Genomic DNA, 24,926 nt, shown 5'->3' with positions numbered 1-24,926 from the left:
CTGGGCTAAGAAGCCCTCTACTAATTCACTGCTATCATCTGTGAAACCGCTGCACCATAAAAGTGACTTAGCGTTCACATCTGAACCAATAAGGATTGGACTAGTGCAAGAGAATCAAAGGATATTATACCAGACCTCAAGATGATCAGCAGTATCACTATACTGAAAATATGAACTTGCAACATGCAAATGCAAGTTAGAATATCCATGGGGACCACAACGTGATGATTATTTAAAAGCTGTAGAATGAAGATCCAGTCAACAACCTCTCTTCTGCACAAAATAGCGGACGTACTACCTGAACCAAAATGAAACCTCTTCCAACGAGAAAAACCTGGCAGTTCACCAGATGCATTGTATGGATGCTATAACAGAACAAAATCCAATCCTCGACATAGCAGTATCTCACCAAGCTCAATTTGAACAATGTAGGTACCCTGTGCATTTAATTGATCAAATCTAACCATTAAATATTGAGTTGTAATACATTTCAACAGCTCTCAAGTGGTGTCCATATTCTTTACTATAGACAGGGTGCTTGTGGTCTTTTCGAGTGCGCTTGTAATTAATACATGCCGGGCCCTCTGACTTCTTAGGACATTCATCATGCTTGTGCCTCTCATTGCCACAATGAACACACACTGCAGGATGATTACGTAAGTTATCTCTGTGACCAAACATGCAGCATTTAAAACAATGCTGAATATCTAATTATTCCTTAACTCGACTAGAAGAGAAGTCCATAAAAAACCTGCCCTCCTTAATGAAGCTGTTTAATTACCTCAAAGATACCATGGTAGCACTCTGCCTAGTGCATACCTGATTAAACATAACCAACATTCCACTTGAAAGAAGCCTCATCCATCTGAGTATTTTGCTTTCTAATAAGAGTCATTAACTCATTCTCAGATAATCGCCGATTTATATCATAAACTATGATTCTTGGGCGCCTCTTGTTTTTTAGGATCGACTTTCATATAGGACTTACTGACCTTTAGAGAGTCAGAAATAACCGTAATGGTTTCCTTGTTATGAGTAATGACAGCTAACCCTTTTCTTTTTCCTTAATATTATGAATCTTCAAGCTCATCCTCTCTTTTATTTAAGAACCACCTGAAATTCATTCCTTCAACTCCTTGCTGGATTTAGTGGTTGCCCCTTCCCTTAAATTTACGAAGACTACCTCCAATTGATTTTGAGACAGACTTGCCTTGTTGCACTTTTCTTTTAAAATATCTGCGTATCGTTTACGCTGAGGAACTGTGATTGGCTGTTGAACCGGGACCGAAACAGGAAAAATCTCCCTCCACAACCTCCTGAATCTTAGCCAGCTTAGCAGCTAACCACTCATACCCCTCTGCCAGGACAGTCATGATTGACTTAAGCTCCTTTAATTTAGGAATGATTTTTCCTTAAGCAGTCCTAAAGTTCTCTATAATCTTTAACAACTCATTAAAGTGTTCATTAAATACCCTAGTGAGCATAATTGAACTTCCAACATCCCCAGCCATTCCCTCAAAATCTTAAATGTAAACACCCTTGCCAGCCTGTGCAGACATTCCTGAAGCCCCAGCCTTTGGCTCCACCTCTCTAGAAGAAGAGAACAAATTGTCGAACCGCACCTCAGCAACGACCTTGCTCAGTCATGATATTAACACAAAAACAAAAACTCTAAAACACTAATAAAAACACTAAAACAGAATCAAACATTGATGTAAACAAACCGATGTTTGTTTATTAACATGATCTATCCAGTGGCAGACCACTATAAAAATAAACAAACAAAATGTTGACAAATTAACAGCTGTTTTAACAAAGCGTTATTACAAAAATAAATCTAAATCTAAAAAAACTAGAATAATTTAATTGATTATGTTATAAACAATAAACAAGGACCAGGAAGGCAGTCCTGATAAATTACCAACCCAGAAGGGCAGTTTAAATAAATAAATTACCCACCTAAAAATATGGCATAGATAGCCTGTTTGGTACCTAATTAACAAAATTTATAATAAATAACTAATAAAATGAAAATGTACCCAGTGAACAGAACGAAAAACAAAAATACAAACACTTCAAATAAACAAATCTATCAAATAAAATATAAAAAATATTATAAATTTATCAAATAAACAAAAATATTGATATAAAATAATATACCAATTCTAAAATTCTCTATACTCTAGAGCTCACACAAAATGAACCTATTTCTTTTGACATTGCATGTTAAACTTCGATGTAGCCAACAAGGACCATCCCAGCCCCGTAGGGGAAACACCTGCCTTGTGACACTTTCGGTCACCCCCCCCCCCCTATTCAAAACCAGCAAGCAAGGTTTTAAGATGTGGGAACAGATATTAGTTACTTGGTGCAAGATTCAAACTGTTAGGAAATGATCAAACCATTCTCAGCTGAAGTTCTTAAGAAGTCGTTGCATTATGGTGGGAACATGAGGGCTAGCTTTTTTAAATCATAATATCCCCAAAAATCAAGTCGCAATGCTTGTTCTGGATTGATGCGATGCAATACTTTTAGTGATTTGCTGTAGACATCAGTATTGATTATACAGCTTCCAAGACACGAAGTCTACAAGCAAAAATCCTTTTTTGTTTCAAAATACTATACATGAGCTTCCATGTGGAAAACGTCAGTTTGCATTTTATATTTCTGGACGATAAAGTGTGTTATCATTCCATAGATTGTCTTTCATTTTAGATGTTATCTGTGAGATCCATGTTACATCCCCAGTAACTACACAAGTAAAGAATTTGTCATCTTGTTCTCTATAAGAAGTAAAGAATTTCAAAGCACAAATTCCAAAGCCCAGCTGTTTCATTGTGATTTTCACATCTTAGGCACCCAACATACACACAATTTCTGATAATTCAATTTCTCACAAGAGAATTTCTGGAAAATGCATGGAAATATTTGTGATGAGGAATTGTTTGTTTTTTTTAAATTTATGATCAATTGTACCCACCAAATCGGTAACCAAAGATGGTTGGTTGCCTGCTCTGTTTTCTTCTATTATTGCATCCTGCATTCAACAGTTGTACCCATCTTTTTACCGTGCAATCAATCATTACAGTTTCTTCATGACAATAAATTCCAGCCTGTTTAATGCCTCTAGCATTCAAGAAATGGATCACAAACCAAATCTCACACAATGGACGTCTTTATTTTCTTAAACATTACCAATGCACACTAAGAAGTGTACAGACTAAGATAACTGAATAAGAATAGGGTCAACCCTTTTCCAACATAACAGGCGACTCAGAACGCATGTGTATAATAACCATTAGTTATTATACATCTGCTGAGCTCTTCAGCAGAAATATTTAAAAATAAACTTACTTTTTGGATGTCCCTTGTAGTTGTAATTGCTGGAGGGAATTTATTGAATTATCATATCTAGTACGAAGTCAACAAAAATGTCAAAGATCTTGATTTTTATTAATTTTTTTTTTATTTCAGAATATTAGCTTAATATATTGTTCTTCAACGTACTTTATTTTAATGATAGTCTTTTTATTCTTGCTTTTTTTTATTTTGTTTCAGTACCTAGTTTAAGATTAACATCTGAAGTTATTAGAAAGACTCTTGGTGCTGCAATTATGGAACAAAGTAATGAGTATCGTTTAACTTCATGGCTTGCCCAACAAGAAGATCAGCATAGGATAGCTCTGTATCAGTGTGATAATAGTTTTACACCTTGGACACAGCGTTGCATTAGACAGGCTGATTGTGTTCTTATTGTGGGCTTGGGAGAGAGTCATCCCACTATTGGCAAGGTAATATATGTATTTTTTTGATGTTATTTTGTAGAGTGTTTTAATTTCAATATTCTTACTGATTGGGTGTGTATCAGGAGTGCAGTCATAAATTTTCTAAATGTTCAATTTAATTTTCTAATTTTTTTTTATTGTTTGATTTTTCTAAGTGTTTAATTTTGTCGTTTTTTTTTTCCGGAATGTTCAATTTTGTATTACAGCAGAACACAAGAATATGGTCCACAGCCACAGGCAGTTGCCTACATGACATTGTAATGAAAAAGGCACTCATTTTGATGTTTAGTTTGGTAAGAAGCAAAAATTACCTTTTCCATGTCAAATGTTTATAACCTTTTGTGAATTAAATTTTTAGTAACTTAATTTATTGCCATTTACCTACTATCTTTAGACTACGGCAGTGTCCTTCGTCACATACCATTTGAGGAAATGATAATAACTTTCATCAAGAAATATGATAACAGTCGATGTTCAATGTTAAAATAAAATGTATACTTTTAAGTGAAAACAAATTTTATATGAAAGGACGATTTTTTATTTCTTTCAAAAAGCAATACCGGAATGATGTTCAAGCACATTGATGGGTTGTGACTGTGAATGGCTGATGTTCCATAAATCAGTTTTTATTATATTTTTGTTTTTGTCATGAGCTTTTTTTAAATATGGCCATTAATCAAATATTTTTTTGATGTTTTATGCGTAGATGGAGAAGGAAGTAGAGAGGTTAGCAATGAGAACTAGGAAAGAATTAGTCCTTCTGCATCGTGAAAGTGGAGAGAAACCTCATAATACTACAACATGGTTAAATATGAGGTCATGGATTTCAACACATCATCATATTTTATGTAGCAAACGTATGTTTACTAGGCGATCTCTTTATAGGATTGTGAGTATTGTAATTTTTATTACCGTTCTTTCAATTTATTATTTTTATTCAGAAATACTTATTTCTAAATGGTGTTTTATGATTTAAAGAATAAAAATAAAAAAAAAGTTCAGTTGTTTTTTATTAATGTAGCATATTAGTGATTTTTATTAATATATTTTTAAATGAAGTACATTGTATTTAAACACTTAAGCTATAAATCCAGGCTTGGTAGTAAGTTATTGGATTTGGTTAAGGATAAATGTATGTTGGCTAAAAATCTGTCAGAAATTATTTTTTGCTTCTTTTTTTAATAATACAATTAATACTTATTTCTCTTATCATATGTATTTAATACTTGCGATTTTAAGGATTTTGGATTAAAAAAAAATCCTTTAAGAATTATTTAAAAATTTTTGTTGGTAAATAATATAAAATATTAATATTTAAATGATTTGTCTGTTATTTTCTGTTCTTCTTAGCATTGTCACTCTAATATTCATGTATGTTAGAATCTCTGTCGGAGTACCTCTGTTCTCTGAAATGCATCAACTACAAATGCTAGAGTGACCAGTGCTAGGAGAAGCAGAAAATAATGGTGAAATCGATTATGATAATCCTAGTTGAAATATAAAATATTGTGAAAATGTTGATATTAAATACTTGTTTCTTTACTACAAGAAACTTCTGTAAACCATCATGTTTTGTATTTTTTGAGGTGAGGTGTATAGATGCTATTATAATTAGCTTTTATAACCACATAGGATCACTTTAGTCAGTCCATTATTGAAGTCTCTTTTATGGGACTGGCTCTTGTGGTCCTCCCAGTACTATATCATATATTCCGATCTTTGTGCCCTTTCTAGTGTTGCAAATGTTCATGTGAGTGTTTTTTTTTTTTTTTTTTTTTTTTTTATTTTCTTGTTTAATTTTATCTTATCTACTGGTGTAAGGTCAATTTCTTTTAGATCCTCTTATTTCTCTTATTGGTCTGCATCCTGTCTGTGTTTTTTGAGTTGAGATTTTACTGTAGTAGCTGTTTCAGAAGTCTTGAATCTTGCATCCTCATGATATATTCAAAGAATCCTAGTCTTCTGTTACACATGGTATCAATGATGGGTTCTAACTCTTTGTACACAACTTTGTTGGGCACAATCCACTGCTGTCCATTTTTCTGGTACTTTTTATTGATGCAGGTTTTTCCAATTTTTCTTTTGATTTTCTGGAGTCTGTCTGTCTTCGATTATTCATTCAGATGGAAGAGTGTGTCTGTTGCATAAGTGGCTTCTGGTCTTATAACTGTGTTGTAGTGTCTTGTTTTTGTGTTTATTAATTGGCATTTTTTATTGTAAGTGTACCAGGTTAATTTTTGAGCTTTAGCTGGTTTGTTTCTTCTTATTTGGATTGAGTTTTTTTTTGTTTAGGTTGTTTTTACTATTTCTCAGAGGTATTTAAATAGGGTTACTATTTTGATTTTATTACTCTTTATGTTTACTTCTTTTAATCGTGTTGGTTTTTGGGTATAATTTTTGTCTTTTCGAATGAAATTTTAAGGCTAGTTTTATTAGCAATGTTTTGAACTTCTAATATCTGTGATTTAGATTTGTTGATGTTGTTTACTAGCAGTACCAAGTTGCCAGTGAAACCAAGACAGTTTTTTTTTTTATTTTGTGGTGTATTTTTACTTTGGGGGTATTTTTTGAACCATTCTCTCATTATCATTTCTAGAGCGCAATTAAATAATAGCGGAGCAAGTTTACATTGTGTGTAGAAATGTAGATGATTTGCTTTGGTTTGATTTTGGATTTTTTTTGTTCATGTGTGTAGTGTTGAGACATTCCAATGCTTCCAATTGCATGTTATCTTCTAAGTGGCAGCTCACCATATTTGAATTCTGCCTTCTCTGAACTCTGGTGTTGCTTGGTTCAGCCAGTGGAGTATTTCTTAAAAGAGCTTTCATGGTTGACTGTCAAAGGGTCACCTTGGTGGGACTAGATCCTGAGTTACAACTCTAGATGTGATCTAGTGAGGTGTAATTTGATGATAAATGAAGCTTTGAAGTTTGTTTGGATTCAGTTCACCGGAAAAATTTCTCCTATTTGTTCCAGATATATCCAGGTGCACTTCATGAAGGCTCCATCTGACTTTTGTTAAAGTTATTATTTTGGAGAAAAGTTACAAAGTCTGATCCTAAACATTACTTCTATGTAGATGCTATATAAATACCCAAAATATTATTAGTACATATAAACTGTTATACAGCTAAGTAAGAACATCTGATTTAACAAACTTGTAAGACCTACTATTTAATAAGGAGAGGTAGACAGAATTCCCACTAGGACAAATTTATTTTATTTTTCTAAACAAAATAAAATTTAAAATTGTTAAAACTTATACTGGAATATTGGTATTTACCGTACGAGGCTCATTCAAATATTAACCAGAATTTTGTCTTGTGGATTGATGAAGAGCAGTGGATGTGGTGGGGTTCTATGGATAGCTAGTTGGAAACATGTGGAGGGAAGCAACTTGCCAGCCAGTCAGTACATGTCACATGTCAGTAGTAGAATGTCTAAGCAGGAGGTACTGTAGTCCATTGCGCAATGAATTATAATCTGATTTCTCGCTAACAGAGCTGTCAAATCCTCTGAATTTTTGACTCGATTTCAGGCAGTTTGGAGATGGAGATGCTATCCTGTCAAAAACTCTGTTTTAAGATCAGGCCAAAAACTTTCAAAGTAGCATGTTGCAGCGGAGAATGAAAGTCATGAATGTTGTCCACGGACCAGTGTCAATAATGACAACATTCAGGCTGTTCGTGACTTTATGGAAGGTGACTGCCTCTTAACCGTTGCTAAAATTGCTTTAGAGTTTGGGCATAAGTGTTGGGAGTGTGCATATAATGTTGTCCAACCCTCTTAGATACAGCGAAGGGTTGGTGAGGTGGGTTTCAAGTCTTCTTGCTGAGTCTCAGAGAAATGTACAGAAAAACATCTGTCAGCGGTTTCTGAATTACTTTGGGGAAGAAGGAGTTGCATTTTTAGACCGTATTGTGCCATGTGACAACCGTGGTTCTACTTCTACATTCTGGAAAGCAAGAAAACAAGTATGGAGTTAAGGAAAAGCGGGGAGGGGGCACTGATCATGACCAAGAAACATTTGTCAACTAGAAAAGTTCTGATAACTGTGTTTTGAGACCCAGATGTGTCCCGCTAATTTTCTTTTTGTGCTTTATCCCTAAAGTTTTTGGTTTGTTGTAATGTTTATTATTCTATTCATAAAAGCCAAAGGAATAGACTTTTATCGCTTATTTCTGTATTAGAGCTTGCCTTTCTCTTGATTACCTGATTGTGCTTTCCTGATTCTTGAATAGGTCGTTAATATATAATTCATTATTTATATTTAAACTCATTTTCTTGCATCACACATGTATTAAACAATTTTCTAAGTTTCTACTTTATATTGTTTTTTATTTTAAATTATTATAAATTTATTTATTTATGAATGGAAATTAATTTTTTTTGCAGAATGAATTATACAGTAAAGTTTTAATGTCTGAACCAAATGTACATTCAGATTTTTCACGCCTTGCTAGATGGTTAACTGGTACAAGTGTTGGGTTAGTCTTAGGTGGTGGAGGAGCCCGAGGAGCATCTCATGTTGGAATGGTTAAAGCTATACAGGTAATTTCAAGTTCAAGAGTCTAGTTCATTTTTGTAAAATGCTTCATTTGTTTTATTTATGATAGTAAAAGTACTTTTTTTTATGTATCACTTATGTGAATTACAGATCACTGGCATATGAAATACACTACTGATTTTGTAGCCAGCTATCTGCCGGCGTATGACTGACTGTTAAATATGTAATATATCATTAGAATAGTGATGGCTGGATTTTGAGTTATATCTCAGAATGCAATAAAAAATTACAATCTTTTTTTGAAATTATCCATTTATTTTATAAAAACATGTAATTTAAAAAAAAACAATAAACAAATAAGCAGTAAGTTCATAGTAGATTTTATGAATAATTAAATTACAGTTTTTATATTTGAGTTTTTTCTTTTTAGGAAGCAGGTATTCCTATTGATATGGTTGGTGGAGTCAGTATAGGTGCATTTATGGGAGCTCTGTGGTCTATGGAACGTAATGTTACAACGATGACACAAAAAGCACGTGAATGGTCAAAGGTAATTTTATGAAATTTTTAATGCAAAATATATTGTAGATTATTGTATCAAATTAATTATAGATAACTGAATTATTTAAACAATTTAAAAGACTATTAACATCTATTAACTCTTCCTGGGCATTATATCTTCCTAGAGATAACTGCAGATGTTTGTTTTTTCAAGAACAAGGTGCAGCTATATCTACATGTGGTTTTTGTATTTTTTGGTGTTTAACAGATTTATCGGCCTGTTTACCATACAAATTAATATTATTTCCTAATTTTTAATAGTAAATTGTTCAGTAAAAACATATTAATGTAGTTGGTACTACAATGTATAGTTTTTTACTGAGCAATTGCTCTGTTTTTATATCTTTAAGCTGTAAATTAAACTTTCAGTATTGTATCGATTGTGATATAAATTTTCGCTGCAGATTATCGTAATACAAGTTTCTTGATATATATATATTTTTAGGTGAATTATAACAAATGTTAAAATTTGATCTAGATTTGTAGATCTAGGTTCAACTAAGATTTTTATTAACAACACCTGCTTTTTGAGTTTATTAATCCTTACACTTAGTTTCAATCTAATATTTTCATTAACAATATATTTTGTTCAATATCTCTTGAATACCTCAAGGAAAACTCAAGTGTATTCCTTCTACTGGATTAAAATGTACTGTTTTAGCTATATCCATAATTCATTACGTTTTTGTTTTTATGTCATTTTAATTTACTTTATGATTTATTTGTTTAGTTAATAATTGCAGAGTGATATCCAGTTACTTTTTTATAAAGCTAAACAAGAGTATGTGTTTGTATACATAAATATTTTTAATGTAGTATTTAATTATATAATTTTTACATTGTTATTTTTAGTTGATGTTAATCCATATAGATATATATACATATTGTCATCGAATGGCTTTGACAGCACGTGGCACTTTTAAACCTTGTTGTAGTCCTGAGAAGGGCTGTTGTCGTCAACTGGCTTCGACAGCTCATAATTTCTAACCTTGTGGTAGCTCTAAAAAGGGTCATTTTTTGCATTAGCTCTGAGAAAAGCTGTCAGGTCTGGAAACTGGTCTCTGGTGAAGTTGACGTGGCTGTAGTTGAGAAGTTGTGGCTCATCCATTGAAATCAGATTGGGCTTCCCCTCAGTGGCAGTTGGATCCCTTTTACAGTATTGCAGTGGTGGCCCCCAGAGCCCGCAGTGTAGGGTCAGTGTCAGTCATCTTTTGCCAGCACGGCAGAGGAGGTTCTCCCTGAGCGATCCCATGCTGAGCCGGCCTCTGCTGCTGAATCCACCGGCCAGGGTGATTGAAGTAGGAAGGTAACAACCCCATCCAGCGTTTCCCTCACTGGGCCAGCTGGGCCTGCTCATGTTGGGCATCTGGAGATGTTGGCATCCGCAGGGAGGTCCTACGATGAGACGGCCATGGAACTTCCTCCATCTTCTTCTTGAATTAAAAATTAAAAATTAAAAACGATGAATTAAAAATTCACTCATGCACGCTCTTTTATTGGAGCCTGAGAGTGGTGGGGTCGAGATGCCTCTAAGGTGAGAGAACTACGTGGTCATCTGCATGGCAGAAGTGACACTTGTACAAGTGCGTATGTATACTGTACTTCTGCTGGCATCTAAGCTGCTACTGTTGCCATCCACAAATTTTAAGTTAGGCATATATGTGGTAACATATATATATATACACACACTATTATTGCCATTAAGGCTCTCTGTTTGCATTCAACATTTAAATTATGTTTGTTTAATCATTAATGTGCTTATTCTTCCATCTGTTCCTTGCTAGCAGCCAGCTACAATACACAGAATTTCAATAAAAAACACACGTTACACAGAATGATTTTCTAATATATCATCATTTGTAATATTTTGTTTTGTTTTAGAGTTAAATATGTTGCTGATATAAAAGAGTTGTATAAATGTTGTTTATCTTTTGACTATTCTAAGTTTGCTATCAAATAGTTACAGCTTAGTTAATTTTTAATATATTATTTTATTATGTTTTTCTTCAAGATGGCATTTTACATTTAAAGTTTTATTATTTCAGTAATTTTGACAAATTAATTACGCTGGTTTGATAAAGCTGTATCTAGAATGCTATTTAAAATTATGAAAATAGATTTATAATTATTTTACATTGTTGAAATTTATTATTTTCATTAAGATATTAAAATATTACAGTGTAATGTGTTTAATGAAGGAGTTCTTGTATTTTTAGTAGTTCATTGTTATGTTATCTTTTTGTAGAAAATGACTCAGTGGTGGCGTCAGTTGCTTGATTTAACATATCCAGTTACATCTATGTTTACTGGTAAAGATTTCAATCAAACTATTTATAGTACTTTTGGTGATACATATATTGAAGATTTATGGCTACCTTATTTTACACTTACTACTGATATCTCAGCCAGTGCGATGAGAATACATACTCATGGTCAGTTTTGTTAATATTAATCTATTATTGTAATTATATGTTTATATGAATCAAATATTATTATATTCTTTCCATATAATGTTTTTAATGTTCATGTTATTGGATACTGTGAGGTCTTAAGTTATTTGAGTGTTATTGGTTGCTTATTTAATTCTTAAATCTATTGTATCTATAGAATATTCATGATGTTTATAGTTATTGCAACTATTAATATTATGTTTCACCTTAGATCTCAAATCATATACAGTTTAGGATGTCAGTACAAGACCTCTGCATTTTTTAAGGTGAACTGAAAAATTCAATTCACCTAACCTATGGTCTATGAAAACAGCAAGAGTCATGTGAAGCTATCTGTTTAAGAATTGTTTGGATATTTTTGGGCAATTTAGAACAAAGTTTGTAAAAATGAAAGAAAACACAAAAATATGAATTGTGTCATTAGTAATAAAGATTACTCTCAGAAATAATATTTTGTGCTCACTTATTCCTTAAATATTTATTCATTTTTATTTTTACACTTTTTCAAACAAATAAGTTGACTTAAATATTAATAATACAATATAGTATGTTGATTATTATTGTGTATTATTTATTTTCTACTAATAGAATAATGTAAAATGATGAAACCTCATTATAATGCTTTTTCTGTTTGCAACAGCAGCATCATCATCATCATCATCACCATCACCATCACCATAATGATCAAGCTTCTCATTAAAAAGACATAAAAACTGATTAAAAACACTTCATGAATTTATAATTCTATATTGGCTATGGTTAAATGTTGTATGCATTTGAAATGCCATAATGCAGTCATACATAATTGTTTCTCGCTTCTCTCATCCTGAGGTAGTCTTTTTTTGTCTTCAGTCATTTGACTGGTTTGATGCAGCTCTCCAAGACTCCCTATCTAGTGCCAGTCATTTCATTTCGATGCACCCTACATCCTACTTCCCTAACAGTTTGTTTTACATATTCCAAACATTGCCTGCCTGCACAATTTTTCCCATCTACCTGTCCCTCCAATATCAAAGCGACTATTGCAGGATGCCTTAATATATGGCTTATAAGTCTGTCTCTTCTTTTAACTATACTTTCCATATGCTTCTTTCTTTGTCAATTTGCTGCAACACCTCTTCATATGACACTTTATCCACCCATCTAATTTTTAAAATTTTCCTACAGCACCACATTTCAAAAGCTTCTAATCTTTTCTTCTCAGATACTCTGATCGTCCAAGTTTCACTCCCATATAAAGCTACGCTCCAAAAATATACTTTCAAAAATGTTTTCCTGACGTTTAAATTAATTTTTCATATAAGCAAATTATATTTCTGACTGAAAGCTTGTTTCGCCTGTGGTATTTGGCATTTTATATCGCTCTTGCTTTGTCAATTTTTAGTAATTCTACATGCCAAATAACAAAATCTACTTCATAATCTTTATATTCAGTGGTTCATCTACATAATTTCTACTACATTTCATTACTTTCATTATTGTTTATTTTTCATGGGGTAGTTCTTGTGTAGGACTTCATCCATGCAATTCATTTTTCTTCTAAATCTTTTTTACTCTCAGCTAGAATAATTATATCATCAGAAAATTGTAACATCTTTATCTTTTCACCTTGCACTGTTACTCTGGATCTAAATTGTACTTTAACACCATTAACTGCTAGTTCTATGTGAAGATAACAAAGTAATGAGGATAGGGAATATCCTTGTTGGACTCCCTTTCTTATTACAGCTTTTTTCTTATGTTTTTCAATTATTACTGTTGCAGTTTGGTTCCTGTAAATGTTAGCAATTGTTTTTCTACCTCTATAATTGAACCTAAAAGTTTTTTTTAAATTCTGAACATTTTATTCTAGTCTGCGTTATCAAATGCCTTTTCTAAGTCTATAAATGCTATGTATGTTGGTTTGTTTTTCTTTAATCTTCCTTCTACTATTAATCTGAGTGCTAAAATTGCTTCCCCATACTTTTCCTGAACCCAAATTGGTCTTCTCCTAACACTTTTTCCATTCCCCTCTCGATTCTTCTGTACAAAATTCTAGTTAAGATTTTTAATGCATGAGTAGTTAAGCTAACTATTCTATATTCTTCACATTTATCTGCTCCTGCTTTCTTTGGTATCATGACAATAACACTCTTTTTGAAGTCTGACGGAAGTTCCCCTTTTTTGTAAATGTATACGCTAGTTTGTATAATCTATCTATTGCTTCTTCACCTGCACTGCACAGTATTTCTGCAGGTATCCCATCTATTCCAGGAGCCTTTCTGCCGTTCAAATTTTATAATGCTTATTAAATTCAGATCTCAATATTGTGTCCCCCTTTTCATCCTCTTTGACTTCCTGTTCTTCCTCTATAACACCAGTTTCTAATTCATTTCCTCCATATAACTCTTCAATATATTCCACCCACCTATCGACCTTTTCTTTCATATTATAAATCGGTGTACCATCTTTATTTATCAGCTATACAACTACATATCCTCCGATATCCAAGGTTTTCTACCAGTTATTATTATTCCATTAAGTTTGCTTCTGCTGATTTAAGAATTTCCTTTTTAACATTCTCCCATTCTTCTTTATTTTCTACCTTATCTTTTTTACTCAGACCTGTTCTGATGTACCCCTCAAAAATCTTCTTTGCCTTCTCTTCCTCAAGCTTCTCTAAATTCTACCGATTCATGTGACACCTTTTCTTCAGGTTTTTAGACCCCAATCTACATTTAATTATCACTAAATTATGGTCGCTATCAATGTCCCCTCCTGGATATGTTGTAGTTGACGAGTTGATTTTTAAATCTTTGTTTAACCATGATATATTCTGTCTGATACCTTGCAATATCACCTGGTTTTTTCCATGTATATATTCTTCTGTTATGATTTTTAAACTGGGTGTTGGCAATTATTAAATTATATTTCATGTAAAACTCAGTGAGTCGGTCCCCTCTTTCATTCCCTTTGCCCAACCCATATTCACCCACAATATTTCCTTCTTTGCCTTTTCCGATGCTTGCATTCCAATCTCCAACTATTATAAAATTTTCATCCCCTTTTATGTGTTTAATTTCTTCATCAGTTTCTTTTTACACACATTCTACCTCATCATCATCATCATCATGGGCACTTGTAGGCATATGATGTTAACAATCTTAAATTTTGATTTTTTCCTTACTACAGTGATTCTATCATCAAGCTTTTTGGAATACTCTACGCTCTTCTCTATCTTCTTGTTCATTACAAAACCTACTCATGCCTGCCCTTTATTAGACACTAATTATTCTAAAATCACTTGACCAAAAGTCGTTTTCCTATTCCCACCAAACCTCGCTAATTCCTACTACATCTATGTTTAACCTATCCATTTCCCTCTTTAAATTTTCTAACCTACCAACCTTTTTTAGATTTTTAACATTCTACTCTCAGACTTATTTTTTAATTTTCTGGTGATCCCTTCCTTAGTAGTCCCTACTTGGAAATCCAAACAGGGGAGTAGTTCATCTCCTGAATATTTTACCAAGCAAGGCACTTCCAGCTTTGTTACATGAAAATGCAGAGAGCTATAGTTTTTTGGAAAAAAAATAGCTGTAGTTTTCCATTGCTTTTAGCTGCGCAGTACTCAAAAGATTGAGTGATGTTGATATGGCCATTTAAGTCCTCCTGATCTATGACCATAAGAACTACTGAAAGAGTTACTGCCCTCTTTCAGAAATCATTCCTTAGTCTGGTTCTCAATAGATACCTCTCTGATGTGGTTGCACCTTTGGTCCAGCTGCTCTGTATCACTGAGCACTCAAGTCCCCTCACCATCGGCAAGGTCTCATGATTCATAGAGGGAGTGAGGTAGTCTATAAAGAATATAACCTGCAAGCACTGTTTGGTGGTTTATTAATACAGTTTTATTCTTTAAATTTATAAATTTTTCATTAAATATATTTTTATTGTTATTACATATAATCGTTAATAGTGAATGTGAACAAAGGAAGGTTCAGTGAAACAATTTTTACCATATTCTCTATCCACAACTTGTTTATAATTATCCTTGTAATATCTTGCTTTTTTCATATCGGTTAATATTCCTTTTCTTTTCTTTTTCCAACTACCATTCCTTCTAATTTTGTTCCTAAACAGTCCACCCATCTTAGTGCATATACCTATCCAATTGTCTTTTCTTTGTCTTATGACTTTGATTTTTATTTCACCTTCATACCAGTTTCTTTGCTTGACATTTTATTGTTCTCTTCTTTTTTCTTACCACATCTTGAAACTTTCAAAATATTTCTCTTTTTTTCTTTATTAAACCCCATGTTTCAAAATCATAAATACAATTCTTTCCCACATTCTGTTTATCATTATTTATAATTGTTCATTACTTTCTGTACTTGCTATTTGGTCACCTCTCAGCTTAATTAATTTTATATTCTCTTTTCTGATTGTAGCATCACAAATTCTTTTATACTAGCTTTTTATATTGGTTTGAAGATACTTTATTTTATGATTATTTCTATTTACCAAATACCACTGTATTAGAAAATTTACCACTTATAATTTTGTAATGAATTGCTTATTTGCTTAAAATTTTATAAATTCTATACTGTTATACAATTTTTTTTTAGAAGCTCTCTTTGTTTTTCCATTATAATCATATCACACATATTTTGTCATATGTTAATTCATTTTTACATTTCTGATGAATGTGTGTTATATACTTATGATAAATGTTATTTTGATTTTTCATATTTTGAATTCATGAGGATGTTTATTTTTTTTTATCATATACGATACTGTTGTAAACACTAAAGCACCATTGGGAATGAGTGTATGTGTACTGCCTTGATGGAAAATGAATTTTATATGAAAAAGATAGATTGGATTTGACATATTAACTAACATGCATAATAATACAAATGATTTATGTATGTTGTATTATAATAATAATAGGTTTCCTGACATGACTCTAAGTCACCCTGAAAATGTCAAACTCTCAAGTATGAGGATTCCATGCCAGGCATATTACAGAATGTGAGAAGTGAAATAGTTTCTTTTTGTCTTCTTCCTTTTCAGATGATTATATTGTTGCATATCAGCATGCCAGATTTACTGTTATGGAGGTGATATACAACCCTACATGTGACACATTTACTTATTCACTATGCTTGGCTACATCATGAATATCATTACGCTTAAATAAAACAACATGACAAACTTTTTGCGCCTTTTGCACCTCAGTTGTGTTATATAAATCTGTGGTTATAAATAAGACTATGATATGTAAAATATCATGTTAAGGGTACTTCTTTTTTTCTTATGAAAAAAAAAGTCATTTAATAAATATACTGCCTCAACTGCTACTAAACCAAAATGTATTAGCAATTTTTGTTGATTTTAAAAGACTTATCGATTCAATTCATAGAGAATCACTTTTCCAAGTTCTCCTAGAATTTATTGGATAAGTCGATCAAAAAACTGTAAATATTATTAAAGAAACGTTAACAATTACCTTTTCTGAAGTAAAATTTCTAGGAGCAGTTTCTGATACTTTTAAAACTGGTGTATGACAGGGAGATGGTCTCTCCCCAATATTGTTTAATTGTGCTTTGGAAAAGGGTATAAGAGAATGGATCAAGAAGCTTAAAAAGTTAAATATCTATGATTTTGAAAAAATTTGGTACCAAAAGTAAATTTCTGTGGATCAATCATCTCGCTTTTGCAGACAATTTAGTAATCTTTGCAAACAACTCAGAAAAAGTAAAAACTAAACCAATAGAATTAGAAAAATGTGCAAGTAAAGTAGGATTATTAATATAAAAAAAAACAGAATGGATTTACAACACAAAAATCTCAATCAGTGTAATTAAAATATCTCCTATTAAAAAGATGAAAAGAACATAAAATTTTAAATACCTTGGAGAGATAACACCTAATATTCTAAAAGTTGAAAGCATGAAACCATGAGTTCAAAAAATGGGAAAACCCTATCATGTAACAGCACAAATTTATAATAAAAAATCAATACTGAGAAACGCTAAACTTAGGCACTATAAAGTAGCTTCATATGGATCTGATGCTTGAATTTCTTTACAAAAAATTTTTTTTTTTGTAAACAAGTGGAAAGAAAGATATTAAAAAAAATCCATGATCCGAATCTAGAGAAAGGAATCTATAAACTTAGAAAAGAAGAAGATATTTTACAAAAACTGGGAGAGAATTGATCATCTTTTGAGGAAAAAGAAATTTAAATTTTATGGTCTGCAAAACAGTAGATTAACAAACTATATATAACTTCTTTCAAAACAGGAAAACGAAAACAAAATAGTTTCAAGAAACCATTAAGGATCTTAAACTGCTTAAGATTTCAAACTAGCATATACATGACAAATCTCTTTTAAGAATGTTGATTTCAGAAGTTAAGTTTCCAGAGGAAAAGAACATCTTAAAATGCCTAGTATGGATAGTAGAAAGAAGAAAAAATTACTGAAGCAAGATTAAATATTGGAAGGACAGGAAATTCAATGCTATTCATTGTGATCCTTAGGTGATCCAAACAAAAAAAAACTGCTTCAACTTAGGATTGAAAAATATTGTTAATATTATCATTATTGTTATGAAGTAATGATGTATAATTTTCTATAAGAAAAACAATTGTTTGTTACTATTTTCTTAGTATTTAGCTGCCCTAGTACAAAGTAATGCCGGATATTGTTTGAATCATAAAAATGAAACTTATTTGAAAATGGTAAAAAAAAATAAATAAATAATTTTAAGACATGAACCTTCTTCAGGTATTCTTTGGAATCGTTATGAGTGTATTTATTACACTTGTGTCATTATTCTTACTGATTGATTTTGATAAATTTTATGTGTTTGAATTTTACAGTAGGAAACCAAATTCATTACATGTGCAAATTCTTGCTATTGCAAAAAATATTTACCAAATATGCTATTCAAACAAGACTAAAGATTTTTATTTTATGAAAATTGTGTGAATTGATATTCTCATTATTCTTGGCACGTACTAGATTACATTCTTTTAGACTGTTTTATTTCAGCTACCTTTCTTTCTTAATTTCTAATATCTTAGCCTGAAATGAAGAGATAGCCCAGACATTTTCTAGTTGATAGCTGTTAACCATGCTAATTGTACAATAGAATATACGATCATATATTTTAAAGGAACATTATACATATTATTTCTTATTATTAGTAAATTATTCATGGATAAGATGATAAACGTTATCTTATAATGTGATGGCTTCACATTACTTGAAGTGTCTCAGGAAGTGGAATTCTGAAAAATTAAAGGTTGTGATATATGGACAAAATTTCTTAAGGCTGATGTGATATTTAATAAACTAGTTTTAATTTATTATTTAAGTAAATTAGCTATTGGGTGCAGATTCCTTACATAACTTATATATGACCGTTGCAGTCAGTGATATTAATAAAAGTAGTTAATTGTATATCCATGATTTTCATTGTGCATGTGACTGTTCACTTGCATCATTTACTGTTAGCATTCTCTTGTATATTTGTTCAGGTAGAAGGATGTGGTCATGAAAATACCCAGCAAAAAATTCCAATCTCTGTGTCAGCATAGTTAGCATCTCTGCCTTTATTCAGAACGTTTAGGGTTGAACCCTAGGCAGGCTTGATTTTTCAAGCCCTACAGAGGTTATTAATTATCCTTATAAAAAAAAAGAGAGAAATGTAACTATATCTGGGCACAGCCTATTGTTACTTTATGAATAAATAAAAGTAATTTAGGTTCTACAGGTGCCATATCTTCATCTCTGTCTGAATTTTGAGACCTTTTTTACCTGTGTTCTGATATTCCTGGATGAGAGATTATTTAATCACCAGATTTATCTGCACCAAGGGATTACTTCGAGCTTTTTCTGTCTTATGGCTGGACTTAAGCATTAGCTTTGAAGAAATCTCTTCTCAACAGCTCAACACAACTTTGCTTGCATTAGGGCCTATCCTACTTTCTGTTAGAGGTAGATACCTGACCAGCTGATAGTTTGCTTGACTTGACAGTGACATCTAAAGTACTTGAAAAAATATGATTGAATTGAAGAGGTTAAAAGAAAACATTACCTTTATGATTTTATGTCATACTTCATCACTGTTCGCTTCCCTGCTCTACATTCTAATTGTTAATAATGTTAGATAATTGTTAATAATGTTAGAATGGACTATGGATGGTAAACGTCATTACCATACAGTTTGATGGTCCTGCAACATTATGTCTTAGAAAAAAATATTTGAAAAAGGTTATGAAGTAAGAATGATTGCCAATTAAAAAATACATGTTTAAACAAGTTCCCAGAGATCAATGTAACTGTAAGAATTTGTTTTGCAGTTTCTTTTAAAGCACCAAGTACATGCGTTTGGGATTTTATGGCTGATGATTTTATTAATTAGTACATTTAAAAAAATTCTGTCGCCAGTAACACAATGTAATAACTTTTTACTTTAAATTTTATGTAATCATCAGTTTTTCTTTAATTCTAAAAATGCATTGGAAAAGACTAAGTGAACTGTATCTACTGAAATCAGATGATTCTACAATACCTGAGACTCCTTAAAAGTAGTATAATTAAAGGGTGTGACGTTAAGATAAATGCCAGTGAAAGTTAGTGTGATATGGGGATAAAATGTTTTTGGGAAATCACATTAGAATCCCTCCCTGTTTATTACTTCTGAATAACATGTTTCTGATTGAAACCATTTCATAGTACACCTAAGACTGTGATTATTGTTTTGTTGCTCTCAGCTTCATAAAATGTACCATTTTTTGTTCTGGAAAACAGTGGCCATGATCTGTGGAGACTTCATTCTTGAATTTTTTTTTTCTTCAGTGATTCTAATTTATGGATTGTTTTTTAACTCAACTTTGTCATTAGAAATACATAACCTGACAATGTTTAAAAAGAATTTCACCCCATCTTGTAGCAGTTTAAAAGTAGATGTGCAAGTGCCACTATTTGATTTCTGTTTGTGTGTATCAATTTTCTTGGAATTTTACTTTCATTTGTTCAACAAGGTCATACTTTTAATACTAGACTTGCCACTCTTTTCTAATTCATAAATTTCTGTATGGCCTTCATTAAACTCCTTTTGCAGCAATAAATTTACTATAATTCCTTGTGAGTTTCAGCAGCAATAATACTTTTTGCATTGAGAGATTAAATCACATACAATTATACTTCTGTCAGGAATGTATGTTGGCATCACAGCCATTTTTACTCATTGTTATTAGAAAGCGTTGGTACTTTAGAGTGCAGATAAAATTGTTGGTAGCTATGTAATCAACTGCTTGAAGATATTTCAAATATAAGATCAGTTCACAATTGACAGCTATGAATTGGTTGATTTTGAATCTGCATTTGAACAGCTATTTAAATGTAAATGTTGCAAATAAAACTAATGGTAAAAAATAAAACTGTTAGTAAAGGCATTTATAACATTTGTAATTTTTTATTTATAACTGGTACTTACTTTTGACATCTGCATGTACAATTAGCTGGTAAACTGGTTTTAAAGAAGTAGCTTTAAAATATGATTATACATTTTAAAAACATTTTGTAGACCATTATTAAGATTTGCAATTTTTTCCTGTGAGTGAACAACCTATTAGTTATTTTTATCTTTAAATTACCTTTTTATTATTTAATATAAATAACATAGCTATCACTACATTAATATTAGCTGACTTCCATGAAAGAATAGCAGCATCTCTGCCTTTTATTTGAAAGGTTCTGGATTTGAATCATAGTCTTGGCATTTTTCACCTGCCAACAAATTCATCTTTCATGCATAATTGTAATTGGGCCATTAGCTTATAGTTACTTAGGTATATAAATAAATAAACTATTCAGCTGTTAATGGGGTACGATGGATTATTTAAGAATTAGCTACCTAATCTCAGTATATTTCATCTCTTTACCATTTTGCATATTTCATTAAAATGAAGACTTAAAGGAACATTTGTGTTACAGAAATTAGGAGTTTGTTATTTTTAAAGCACCTTTAGGAGAATTGTTCAGATCCACATTCTACTATCAAGGTATTTTAATAAAATCAGTGCTATAATTTTTGTTTATAATAATAGACAGTATTTATTAGGCTGTTAAGAAATAGCTGTTTGAATGTAATGTTGCAAAACTGATAAAGACAACATAACATTTGTAATAAAGCCAGATGTATATAAAATAAAATATGGTGGTGAAAAAAACAATCCATGTTTACATGTAAGAAAGAAGGTTCAAAAAGTGGTGGCTTCAGGAACATATTATGTTCTTGATATATATAAATAATATGAGGTATGTATAAAGTTGTTTAAATTATACTAACTATATAGATCTTATACTACAAGAAGTCCATCCTAAAAATAGAAGAATTGCCAGTATTCAAAATTAATAATAAGTTCATTCACAAAAAAAATCATTTATTGGAAAAATAATATTTGAAATCTGCTGTTGTTTTAGAATAGTGATTCTCAACTTTTTTGTTCCACAACTACCGTTACCCACCGGGTTGGTCTAGTGGTGAACGTATCTTGCCAAATCAGCTGATTTGGAAGTCGAGAGTTCTAGCGTTCAAATCCTAATAAAGTCAGTTATTTTTACACTGATTTGAATACTAGATCGTGGATACCGGTGTTCTTTGGTGGTTGGGTTTCAATTAACCACACGTCTCGGGAATGGTCGAACTGAGACTGTAGAAGACTACACTTCACGTACACTCACATAAATCATCCTCATTCATCCTCTGAAGTATTATCTGAACGGTAATTACCAGAGGCTAAACAGGAAAAAGAAAGCTCTACAACCGCCAAAAATTAAAAAAAATAGTTAATGAATATTTCATGACCTCCCAACCACAAGCTAATGTCACCTAGTTAAAACTATTTAATTGATAGTGACAGTTATGAACATGCATGTTTGAAATGTGCAAACATGAGCAATTTACAAGTTCCAATTAGATGTGTACATGCTCTTTGTAATTTGGTCTTCTTGCAATATTCGCTGTGAGAGCGTCATGTTCGAATATGTCTTGCTCTCTGTAGTATAAAAGAGGCATAAGGGATTGCGAACGTCAGTTTAGTTTCAAATGCGAAGAATGCATCTGGTGCCTTTTAAGATTTTAAAATCATAGTTTCATTGAAAATTATAATAATTGAGGTTTCGGTTTTTTAGTGTGCGGTCAAACGATGTAACTGTTGTTTTTTTTCAACTAGATTCTTATGAAAAATGAATAAATTTGTGAAAAAATGAAGTGAGCCATTTACATCCAGTGAATCGATTGGCAAAAATACAAAATTGTCCAATGATAGTTATTTAAATTATGGTTTTATTGTTCGTTTTCAAGTCGTCTAAGATAAAAGCATGAAGTTATCAAAATTAATTTGACACTTACAAACCAAACATCCAGATCATAAAAGCAAAACCTTAGAATTTTTTGAAAGAAAATTACATACTTAGGGAAATCAACATGCTTCTGTTTGTAAATCAAGCCATATTGATAAAAATACACTTGAAGTATTTAATCTTGTAGCATTAAGAGTAACTAAAATGTCCAAACTCCATTCAATCACAGAAAATTTCAATTGCAATGGATTGATATGCACAACATATCAATTACTGCAATTGATATGGTCAGTGTTTTAATAGGTATGGAAGAAGCAAAATGAAAAAAATTCCACTATCTAATGATACAGGATCAATGCAAATCGATGACATGGTTGCCTATGTTCGTGATCAGATAATTCGGCAAGTGAGTTCTAGTGAATTTTTTAGTATTCAGTTGATGAATCAACAGATGTGGCAGACATTTCTCAGTTCTTATATTTTGTTAGATAGAAATGCTATTATTTATAGGATAGGATAGATCAGTCAAAGAAAATATGTTGTTTTGCAAATCAATACCTGGTCATGCAATAGGACAACGTTTTAATTTTTCTATGTAGCTACTAAAAACTATAACATAGATTGGACCCAAATGTATTGCAGTATGTAAGGATGTGCAAAGATGATAACAGAAAAGAACAGTGGATTTATGAAAAAATTAAAAGATCATCCTACACCAAGGGTGGAATGGATATGCTGCTTCCTTCACAGACATGCTCTTGCCATAAAAAATATGCTGGAAAATCTCAAACAGATTCTTTTTAAAGCTATAGAAGTGATTAATTTTATTAAAAGTCAACCATTACAGATTAGGCTGCTTGCTAAACTATGTGATAAAAGGGCAAAAAGAAAAGAAATCTTTTCCATATAGAAGCCAGATAAATGATTATCGCGGGGGAAAGTGTTAACCCAGTTATTGGGATTGTAAGATGAATTAACAATATTTTTCGAGAATAAACAAATGCCATTCTCAATGTTTTTTTTATAAAATAATGAGCTGTTTGCTTACTTAGCTGATGTATTTTCACATGTAAACGACTTTAATGTGAATTTACAAGGACATGATAAAAACATTTTATTAATGACAGACAAAATTCATGCATCTATTAAAAACCTTGATATCTGGATTATTCACCTTCAAAGCAAAACTTTGATAGTTTCTACTCACTTCTGATTATTTTGAAAAAAATTTGGATGAAGAAGACTATTTACAACAGTTAGTTTGGATAGCATGAAGATCCATTTGTGTGAGGTAAAAGTTCAGGTGGTAGACTATTTTCCAGAAGATAAAAATGATTTCTATATTTTGAATGCAGTTGTACCAAAGGACTTCTTCTCAGTAAAGCAACTTTAAGAAAGAACTCTTTTAATGAGGTAGCAGAGAAAGGAGCAAATAACGATGAGGAAGTAGACAGAAGAGGTGAAAGAATGCTGAACATAAAATTGAATGTCTGGTGATAACAGTTTATGATTTTTCAACGGTGCTTAGTGAAATAAAGCAATTTACATGATCAAATGTGTGGAAGAAAATCATGTGCAGTCTACAGTCAGTAAGAAAACATACAGTGAAGGGGTAGAACGTGGAGATTAATGAAAAGTACTACTTGACAAGGATAATAAGATGCTGCCATTTAAGATACTAACGTTTGTGTAGGGGGCCAATAAAGATGATCCCTGTTAACATAATTTAACTGAGAAAGAAACTACAGACAATCTGGAGGAAGCGTCTAATTTAAAAAATGAAGATATTGTTAATTATTGTAAGCATATTGGACAAATCTGAAGAGAATGTAGATTACATTATTGGCTTTGTCATCAAAGTAAAATTAAAGAAATTTCAATTTATTAGTTTACTATAAACAAATGCGATGTCTTCGAAATTTAACTGATAATGAATTGAAAACTAAATATGCAACCAGTGGTTTTATTCTTATAGCTTCAACTACAGCCAAGCCTGGGCAAAAAATAATGGATTGGGATTGTTTTTTATTTTAAATTTCTTTGTTACTAAAATACTTATTCCATATTATCCTGAAATTTATATAGATTACTAAAAGACTTTAAATTTCTTATGAATACTGTACTGTGCTTTTCATTGTTATGTAAATTTTAATATTTACATACATTTTATAGATTTTATTGTTGTCAAATATTTTATTTTTAATTTAAACCATTAAATTAAACAAATAAATTGATATTTCTTTATGTTAGATGAGTTTTT

At 31.5% G+C, this 24,926-nt stretch overlaps 1 protein-coding gene across 9 annotated transcripts in view; it reads left to right on the top strand.

Annotated features, from left to right (window-relative positions):
• The window catches only part of sws (patatin like phospholipase domain containing sws), a 161,767-nt gene that overhangs the window by 88,112 nt on the left and 48,729 nt on the right, over positions 1-24,926 (top strand). For all 9 annotated transcript variants that reach the window (XR_012756976.1, XM_075370398.1, XM_075370399.1 and 6 more), the window contains 5 exons: positions 3,559-3,791; positions 4,492-4,674; positions 8,181-8,336; positions 8,723-8,842; positions 11,099-11,285. Coding sequence is in view for 8 of the 9 variants with exons in the window: in XM_075370398.1 (XP_075226513.1) it covers positions 3,559-3,791; positions 4,492-4,674; positions 8,181-8,336; positions 8,723-8,842; positions 11,099-11,285 (879 nt within the window). In the remaining variant the exon portion in view is untranslated. The remainder of the gene's footprint in view (positions 1-3,558; positions 3,792-4,491; positions 4,675-8,180; positions 8,337-8,722; positions 8,843-11,098; positions 11,286-24,926) is intronic.

Source organism: Lycorma delicatula, chromosome 7 (assembly GCF_047948215.1).
Source record: "Lycorma delicatula isolate Av1 chromosome 7, ASM4794821v1, whole genome shotgun sequence".
NCBI classification, from domain to species: Eukaryota; Metazoa; Arthropoda; class Insecta; order Hemiptera; family Fulgoridae; genus Lycorma; species Lycorma delicatula.
This window is presented reverse-complemented; position numbering and strand designations above follow the sequence as displayed.